The 10307-nt window shown below is 40.7% G+C and overlaps 1 protein-coding gene and 1 pseudogene across 1 annotated transcript; both read right to left on the bottom strand.

Annotated features, from left to right (window-relative positions):
• On the bottom strand, positions 1-1831 carry LOC104452009 (mannan endo-1,4-beta-mannosidase 5). Its single transcript, XM_010066548.3, has 5 exons — positions 1482-1831; positions 1186-1380; positions 957-1079; positions 612-814; positions 1-414 (listed from the first exon to the last, which is right to left on the bottom strand). The coding sequence occupies exons 1-5, from the start codon at positions 1809-1811 to the stop codon at positions 48-50; spliced, it is 1218 nt and encodes a 405-aa protein (XP_010064850.2). The 5' UTR covers positions 1812-1831; the 3' UTR covers positions 1-47.
• Positions 1832-5430: 3599 nt separating this feature from the next.
• LOC104431395 lies at positions 5431-7373 on the bottom strand (annotated as a pseudogene).
• Positions 7374-10307: the final 2934 nt, after the last annotated feature.

Below are 10307 nucleotides of genomic sequence, written 5' to 3'. Positions count from 1 at the left end.
TATTTGGACACCATTTGCTGCGTCCATAGCCCTTCGTCTTCAATTACTTAACCCAAAGTGCGTTCAAGAGATTTCATCTTAGTTGATTGCTGAGAGATAATTACATTCGTGGATGGCTCTTCTGATAAGACGATCTCGTACCCATCATCGTAGGACTCCATCCCTTCGGCCAGAATCTGCCACACCAGGCCCCCGCCGATGGCCCCTCCGTTTCTTGCGAGGTTGTAGATGTCCGAATAGACGGCGTTCATGTACGCACCCCTTGTGCTTATGCTGTAGTCGGCATCCTTCTTCGATTTCCCGAACTCGGTGAAGACCAGCGGTTTCCTTATGATCGCCTCCGCGTCGGCCAGGTGGCTTTCCATCCACCTCTGCACGAAAGCCGTTTGAGCATTCTCGTCCTGACCCGACAACCTGTGGGTTGGTGCGAAAGAGTTATCTTAGGAAAGAGCATTTATTAGAATTCACGTAGTTGCTAGAAACAACAAATAACATGTCTCAACAAGTGTATATTTCATGCTCATGAAAATGATGTTTCATTGATTAAGCTACCAGCTTGAACTGTCTGTTGGACAAAATTTAATGTTGACAATACTCTTCGAAAACTTTACCAAATATCAGGATATGCATGGATTGTCGCAAAATCAATCTCTCTTATGAGATTGTTCTTGATATAATCTGTTCCAACTTGGTAGCCTGGGTTATACTGCTTCCGATCTGGCATGGAATCGCCGTAGAAACCTTCCATGCCAATCGCCAGCAAGTGCTTATTGTCAATCGACTTCACATAGGACGCCATCTCTTGAGCCCAGTCCTGGATTTTTATTTTGTTCACCAAACCTGTTAGCAAACAATAATAAACAATTTCTGGCCGCAAAAAAAAAAAAAAAAAACAAACAAACAAACAAACTGAATTCTCAAATGTCACGGCAAGCAGAATTTTTTCCGTTGTTTACATTTAAGGTGTTGCCGGAATAATCAACTTGACAACGAGGTTCATTCATGAGCTCCCATCCCATGATGGTTGGGTCGTCTCTATATGAGACACCGGTGATGGTATTAACCCTCGTCAGCACTCTCTGAGAAAAAGAAGCAATCGAGGATGATCAATTATGTAGTTTTAGATAAGTGAAAAGAAGCCTTCATATTCATCTGCTAATCTCTTAATTGCTGGTTAATCCTTACCTGGACGTGGTTCTTGTAGTAACCCTTCACAACTGCATTAGTGTAAAAATCATCATCGCTGTTAATGGCGACACCGGCATTTCTAGCCCATTGAACATACTGAGGCCTTCCTCCAAAGTCATGGTAGTTGTTGCTCAAACTCAAAATGAGTCGAACTCCATATCTTCTCGCCTCCGAGATCATGAAATCGAGTGCCTGAGGAAGTTGATACCACATACAGTATCAGTTTATTCTCTTGCTCTAGTAAGAAACTTTCTCCAAAGGCAGAAAATCAGAGACATGGGGTGAAAAATCACCTGGAAAACATGCTCGTCGTAGACGCCGGGAGATGTCTGGAGAGCCCGATCACCACCGTCACTGAATGCCCACGTCCTACAGACGCTAAGACCAGCTGCCGTGGCCTCGCGGAACACGTTCGACACCTTGATCCTATCACTCGGCTCGGTGGCCACGTTCATCATCCAGTAGGAGTTGAACCCATTAAAGAGAAAGGGCGAACCATTTAGGATGAACTGAGTGCCTCTAACTTGAACAAATCCTGAGGGCGCCAGAACCCTAGCTTCACAGACTAAGGGCACCAGCACAATCAGGCCCAGAATGCAGCTAAGTTTCCTCAAGCAGGCCATTCTGCTTAATGCAATGCTAGTTGTGTTTCAAGAAGAGGAAGGCGTGATGGATTAGGTTCGCGGTTGGTGGGCATTTATAGGAAATGTTTGATGAGGCTAGAGGCTAGAGAGAGAGAGAGAGAGAGAGAGAGGGAGGGAGGGAGGGAGGGAGGGAGGGAGGATAACTGAAGGCGTTAATGCAAGTACCAAAAATGGTGTTGAAAACGAGGAAAAATCAAAAGTTGCGAGGAGATGGGGAAAATAAAAAACGGTGTTGAAAATGAGGAAAAATCATCGGTTGCGAGGAGATGAAGAGGGAATTGAGTAGGGAGAAAAAAGATGCAGTGCAGGGGTTGGTTTGAATCTGGTTGGAAAGAGACAAAAGACATGATAAGAGACTGAACTGGACTGAACATGCATTGGTTACGTATTTTAAGGCTTTCGGGCTGATATGTGGTCGGCCGCAATAGAGTTCAACTGAAATTTCTTAGGATCTGCAATGAAAGTTGGATGCTAGAACACGGCAAGTCATTGATCGCTTGACACAAATGCATGTGCTTTTGATTTGGCGACATCTTGATGTTGCCCAAGCAAAATGTAGTTGGATTTTAAATGAGAGATGTTGAATACACTGTGAAGGGTCTTTTCAAACTTATTTGTTAATCGAGATCGTGCTTCCACAAACTCGTGCATTGAATTCATGCATAGCGAGTTCTTTACTTAGTATTTCGAGAAAGAAAGAAGACTTTTGTTACACTTAATTCTTTGTGATTAATTTGGTGGACGACCTGGTGGTGCTTTGGATTTACATCAAAACTATCATCGGCATATAAATTTGGCCTTCCAGCTACCTGTACCATTTGCTTTGTTTTCACTTAGAATTCTGGCCTATCCCCGGAGATCATTGCTAGGGTTTCCTCTCAAGGAGCAAATTATTCTCCAGAGTCCTCTAAGTAAAGGAAACTTTATGGCTCACTTAAATTTTAATATCATCAAACGAAGCATGACACATTCATCAAATCTAGTTTTGGAGTCAAAGTATGTCCAATAGCAAGATTATTATCCAAAACTAATTGACACTTCACTTAGTGAATCAATATTGTAAATCAGTCTTAGTAAGTCTAGCAACGCTCAATGAATATAAACGTGAAGTTTTAATGATAAGGCTAATGCAAAATTTTGCTTTCTTTCCTTATAATATCGAGAAGATCTCCCAAAGTAACTTCTTTGCTGCACATTACTCAGACATTCTGGGCAATCCCAGGACATCATCAGTTTCGATCGGTCCCTGCTCAAACAACGATGCTTCACTTTCCCAGTGTCCTCAAATTGAGGAAGGCTTTCATATATGGCCCCCAGACATAAGTTTCTCCTCGGTAACTACTGCTGAGCTCTGCAGCAAGTGCATTCCATGTCCAGAAAGTAGGTGTCCGACCACATGAGAACCCCTGTTTTTCATGCCATTACCGTTATTGCTGCCATACAATAGTGTTCACGGGTCCTGACTCGGAGAAGACAAGGAAGATAGTGTTAAATTTTTGGAACTTCAAGTGAAGAAAAAATAGTTTCAGGTAAATAATATTTTAGACATGACTCTTCGGGGTCATGTTTCAATTGGAAACTGTATAAACTTTTCATTTTGAAATGAAAAGAAAAGAAAGGTAGCTGCCGATTGAGCGATGGATCGGAGGCCTTGGGATTTTTTAAAATAAAGCAACTGACGCACGATGTATGTGGTTTGTTGAGTGACCCCCATGTCTGGGCTGATTCCATGAATTGTCTGCGACGCTTCAGGTTGTATAATCATCTCCAATGTGATGAATTTAAACCTTTTTATGGATAATTCCATATCAGATGTAATAAATTTGCTATGCTTTCAAATTTTATTGACTACAGAAACGCAGTTATCAACTTATCACTAGAAGATATAGGTCACGACGATTTCTATGTTGCAGGTGAAATGAAAACGGAAGCTACTTCACATTTAAAAGGAAAGGTTAGTTCGCATATAAATTTAAAAAATTATTAAAAAAATCGGTTCAATTTTGCGGTTTGGTTTGTTTTTTTGTTTTTTTTTTGTTTAAAAAAAATATATATGAAACCGAACCAAACCATTTTGGTTCGACTTGTGAACTGCTTTTCTTTTAAAAATAGCACTCTCCAACAAACCAAAACCATTCGACCAAAAAAAAAAAAAAAAAAACAAACAAACAAACCAAAACCGCAAAAAAGGGTTTGGCTCCGTTTGGTTGGGTTTTGAATCATTTTTCTTTCTCAAACCCAATAATTTTTCTCAATGTTTTTAATGTCCTCTACAAATCTATATATATATATGGAAAAGTATAAAAAAAAGTCCTAAATCTATTATATTGATACTAATTCAATTTTAAACTTTTCATTTGAATCAATTTATTTCTAAACCTTTTTACATTGCTACTAGTTGAGTCCATTTGGTTAATTTAAATAAAATGTTAACATAGATGCCGACCATCTATGTGGCGCGAACGGTGCTCGTATCGACAAATTTAATAATTTTTTGAATTTTTTTCTTTTCCTTTTTTTTTCCTTTCTATTTTTTTCTTTTCCCTCTTCCAGCTTTCGTAATAGCCGACAAAGGCTAGCGAGGGTGAGGCGAAGACACCCTGACTAGCCACAAGTGAGGCTAGTTAAGCAATCTCTTGCCATCTAGGCGAGGCTGCCCCTTGATGGCCTTTGGCAAGGTTAGGCGAGGAGCCTCATTGGCCTTTGGGGATGGTGAGGATGTCCCAACCTTGGCTGGCCTCTAGTGAGGGCTAGGTGAGGGTCCCCTTGTTGGACTAGCGAGGGGCAGCCTCGCCCAGTCCTTGTTGCCCTCACCAAAGCTTGGCAAGGGCGTCCTGGCCCTCACCCTTGTCATTATCTAGCGATCTCTATTGGCCATCATAGAGGGTAGTGGAGGGAAAAGAAAAAAGAGAAAAGGAAAAAAAAAAAATTAATTTTTTTAATTTATAAAATTATTCACATTAGTGCTAGTCATGTCACGTTAAAAAGCTCGCATCCACGTTAGCAATTTTTAATCTAAATTAGCTAGATTAATTCAATTGATACCAATGTGAAAATGTTTAGAACTAAAATGGTCCAATATTGAATTAATACCAATGTAATATGTTTAAGATTGTTTTGGTACTTTTTCTTGCATGCAATACATAATTCAACATTTGAATTTGAATATCCACCTTGAATTTATTATTATTCCCACTCATCTATGATTAAATCTACATTAGCAAAATAGTTTAGTGGTGATATTGATTTTTACCATTTTGCGGTACACATACGATTCAAACATCTTGGTTACACAAAAGAGAACTAGTTTTATACTTACAAGGGATGATTCTAAAAAAAAAAAAAAAATCTGAAAATAAAGAGTAAGAGAGGAACCGGAAACATAAACTTTATTTAAGTGCTAAATAAAAAATACAAGAGCTTCGTCTATTCGGAGCGCAAACTTCATCAAGTTCTCCCACAATACATTCCACTGGAATTCCTACTTAAACCCAATAAGAAAACTACGTGACAGTGAGCTAAGGAAATCACTTGTGCTAATCATTTTGACCAGTATTCAATCTCCAGTCCTTCCATACAGCTCTTTATCTTCAACTAATCAACCATGATGAACGATCAAATTATGTTCAAGAGAAGCCATCTTGTTCGACTGCTGAGAAATAATCGCACGAGTGGATTGGTCCTTTGATAACACGATCTCGTCTCCGTCGTCGTACGAGTCCATCCCTTCGGCCAAAATCTGCCACACCATGCCCCCACCAAACGCCCCTCCATTTCTCGCGAGATTGTAGACGTCTGAATACAGGGCGTTCATGTAGGAGTCTCTCACGCTTGGACTGTAGTCGGGATCTTTCTTCGACTTCCCGAACTCGGTGAAAACCAACGGCTTCCTTATTATCGTCTCCGCGTTTGCTAAGTGGCTTTTCCATCCACCTCTGCACAGAAACTGTTTGAGCGTTCTCGTCCTCGCCCGACAACCTGTAGATGATGATTCGAATGCCCACGCGTCATGTTAGCTTGCTAGCAAAAACAAATGCGATTCCTATTAGAAGCATCATCAGTGTGAAATAGTTCACTTACTGTAGTATGATATTTCTTGCACACTAGTAGGGAAATGAGTAAACATCTGAGGCAATCATTGTTAGAGAACGTTAACTACCAAATATCAGGATACGCATGGATTGTTGCAAAATCAATCTCTGTAATCATATTATTCTTGATATAATCCGTCCCGACTTGGTAAACCGGGTAATATTGCTTCCGAGATGGCATGGAGTCACCATAGAAGCCTTCCATGCCTATTCCCTGTAACGACCCAGACCCGGGCAGTACGGAGGGATAGACTAAGATCGCCTCGGCAGTACGCGAGTGAGGCTAAGGGCATTTCTCCTGTCCCACATCGCTTAGGGGGGGAGTCCTAGGAGCCTTTATAAGGCTTGGGTCCCTTAATATGTATGCTGCGTTTTAAAATCGTGAGAGAAAAGACCGTGGCTGCGTCCGCGCCAGGGCGGGTGACCCAAAGCGGACAATATTACACAGTGGGACCCGGGATGTTACATTCCCAGCAAGTGTTTGTTGTCGATCGACTTCACGAATGATGCCATCTCTTGAGCCCATTCCTGATTTTCTTTCAATATGAACAAGAAAATAATGCGCAAACGTATGACGAAAGAGAATGTTCCTAGGTGCCTACATTAACGGTATTGCCAGAATAATCAACTTGGCAACGAGGTTCATTCATTAGCTCCCATGCCATGATAGTCGGGTCGTTTCTATAAGCAACACGCGTGATTGAGTTCATCCTCGTGAGCATTCTCTGAAAAGTTGAAACAGAAGTGATGAGAAGATAATCATACTATAGAGTAAGTTTAGAAAAGAATCCATTTGCACGATGTACGCCGGCGTTTGTGTAAAAATCATCGTCCTTGTTGATCGGTACGCCAGCATTTCTTGCCCACTGAGTGTACTGAGGTCTCCCTCCAAAGTCATGATAGTTATTGCTCAAACTTAAAATCAGTCGGATTCCATTTCTTGCTGCCTCCGAGATCACGAAATCAAGTGCCTGAAAGTTATTGACGAGCAGTGTCCTTTTTAGTTAAAAGTTACTATTTCTTAGACCAAAAAAAGGAACATTCAAAGCATGTATTCTAAATCTAGGCATTTGTATCATAGTAAAGGGATATCACAACGATAATGTGAACGAAAGATAACCTGGAAGACACGCTCGTCATAGACTCCAGGAGAAACTTGGAGGGCCTGGTCTCCGCCATCGTTGAATGCCCACGTTCTGCAGACAGTAAGACCTGCTGCGGAAGCCTCACGGAACACGTTGGACACTTTGATCCGATCGCTCAGCTCAGCGGCCACATTCATCATCCAGTAGGAGTTGAACCCATTCAAGAGAAAGGGCGATCCTTTCAGGACAAATTGGGTGTCCCTAACTTGAACGAACTCCGAAGGTGCACGAACCCTGGCATCACAGACTGAGGCCACAATCACCAACAGGCCCAAAAGGCAGCTAATTTTCCTAAGGCGTGCCATTTTCGCTTATAGACAATGCTTTACGAAGAGGAAGGTGTGATGAGTTAGGTTGGGTTGCTTGGGTATTTAAAGGAAATTCCCGGTGCTTCTTAGGATGAGAGAGAGAGGATTTCGTTGATGAATGCATTCCGGAAAGGAATTGAGACAATGTGCAGAAATCGTTATTTGCTTGTAGAGATCGGGAAGAATGAGTAAGGAGACAGAAGATGCATGAATCGGTCGGAAAGGGACAAAAGAGCATGGCAAGATAGCCAAATTGCATCGGTTATCTTTAGGACTTTGGTCAATACGTGAGTCCGTGAGACTAATCAATGGATGTAATTGAAATTCCTGAGGATCTACAATGAAAGTTGACTACCTGGAAGAAGGCGAGTCAACGAATGGCCCGACCAAAATGCATGTGCTTTTGATACGATGACATATGCATCCGTTCCATATGAGAAATGGATAGGTTTACAGGAAGTGATTCCCCAACTGTGGTAACAAATTGTTAGTGGTATTCAAACATGTTAGTCATATTTAACATAAAATGAGAGTGTATGCGATTGATAACCTAAATTCATAGATCTGTCTTACACTTAGCATTATTGATGTTAAATATAACTTATGCCGTCGAGTAGATTATCCGATTATTGCGGTGTTTTGCACAAACTCAATTAACAATATGTCCATATTTGTAACTTACAAGAAGAGATGGTTGGAGCAAATTTCCTCGGATAGCAATCCTGGGATATTTTTGTCTACCAATTCTCAATTCCTTTAATGGCCCATGGGCTTGCCGGTGGAGACTAAAAACCACCGATGACCCTACAAAGCCAGCTACAGCCATCAGCGACTCGTCAGCTTCCGATGACCCTAATGACCGACTCCACTAAAAAACAACCTTGGTGGAATCTCATCGGCGATCCACATTGCGAGTTACCATCATCTTAGGTAATCCACCATCGACTATCCACCATTAGCAATCGCATCGTCATAGAATCAAAATGAATGACATTACCCCCTATTACACAATAATAGTGGCATTATAAAATTTTGTGAGACCACTTACATATGCTCTAAAAGTTAAAGTTATTAAATTAACGCCTGATTTAATATTTAGATATTCTAACACGTGGATTGTTTGTAAAGAGAATAAAGGGAGTGGCATGACACTTAAGGCGTTTTTCCCTTTTGTTCCTGCAGCGTTAAACCAAATAAAAGCAACCGAATCAAACAGAATCAGTAACGCACTGCCTTAATTCTCCTCTATTGTAGATTACAGTCAGAACGACTAATTTGCTGCCCATCAGTACAATTTCATCAGTGCAACCAAAGACACCATCATCACCAACACATCATTAGTGCTTTTCAAGACTATCTTCCGACCAGTTTACACAGTTTGATGATGCCGAGATGTGATTTCCCAACCGCCCGGCGTTTCGCGGCGTTTGTTGGTGATGAACTCAATGAAGGAGGACCCCTACGTAAACTAACCAACCATAGGCACGACAGGCGTCCTTTTTCTAAGTCCATCTCGTTTTTGCTTGTCGTTATGGGATGAACAGTCCCTCCAATTTTTCGGTTGAAAGATGACGCCAAAAGAGATAATGTTATCAAACATACCACCTTCCCCCGCGCATTGATTTCTAAAGAAAGAACTCTTTTATCTATTTCGAATCCCTAGGGAAAGATTAGAACTTGTGGGTACATTATAAGTTAGCAGCGATTGAGGTTGGTTAACGGAGAACTCGCATGAAAACAAGTTCCTCGTGTGATTGGACACTTGTTTCCTGGAACGAGGGTTGGGATTCGTTCAAACTCTTGCATGTTAGCCTGCAATAATTCACCGCAAAAGGAGAGCTGCAAGAGGGAGATGGATCAACGGTATAGATGTTGGAAAGAACGTTAATGTTGATAGACATGTAGAGAGCGCTTTGTGTTAACTGAGATTTAGCTGATTGGCATACAGGTTATTGAGTGTGCAGTAATATTTGCTCTCCTGCTTTGCTGTTGATGAAAGTAAACTCCGACTCATCTACCTGATGGCAAAGCGCTCGGGTTCCTTTTCCGTTATCGGGTGGAAATTCCAGAAGGCACGAAGCGTGCTGCATTTTCTTAGTTTGAACTGGTGATGGAACTATTGAATAGATGGCTCTAGAAAATGGTAGTAAAGATCAAAGAGAAACAAGGCTCCACAGAACTACATTCTATAATGGCATATGATCAGCAAGCCCCAACATATGTGACTACATATGTGTGTTCTAAGGACGAATTAACATGCATATTCTATTGGGGTGATGACTACGCAAGTACTTGAACTTTTATCTGCATTATTATCGATTTCCTTTTTCTTCTTCTTTTTTTGTGTTTGACCAAGATCCAATATAAAACCTTCATTAAAATCACAATTGGAAAATGCCAAATTGGACGCTAATGCCAATAAATAGCTGGTAACTATCCATATTGGCATGCGATATGGCTTTTTGGAATGATGAATGTTTAATGCATAAAATTGTCTAAATCAACACTCAGTAGATTCTGCTAATTTGAACTAGTGGAAGAACGTCCTTGAACATTTGTATATAGTCTATAAACTAAATTAAACATTCATTCATAGTTCATGGACTACATTGAATAAATTAAAAATTCTAGGGCTGACATTATAAATGGATGAAAGTTTAAAGAATATTTGTGTCATTTTTTCATTGAGAAACCTGAAAATAGTGGGACCTATTTGCGCCTTTCAAAATGGTGAAGCATGTGTTAGAGAATGTCATCTATGCCCTCAATCATTCACGCTATTTAGATTGCTTGTAGGCATGTATTTGAATAGAAGAAGTGAGACAAAACCAGGTTTTGGATTAAATATATTTGAGATAAACAACCAATAATAAGTAGGCGAATAACACAACAATGGAATGAGGATCAAGTGTATTGAAGTATTGGGAGGTG

This window comes from Eucalyptus grandis, chromosome 6, assembly GCF_016545825.1.
Source record: "Eucalyptus grandis isolate ANBG69807.140 chromosome 6, ASM1654582v1, whole genome shotgun sequence".
Lineage (NCBI taxonomy): Eukaryota > Viridiplantae > Streptophyta > Magnoliopsida > Myrtales > Myrtaceae > Eucalyptus > Eucalyptus grandis.
Note: the sequence above shows the minus strand (reverse complement) of the source record. Positions and strands in the feature narration are given on the sequence as shown.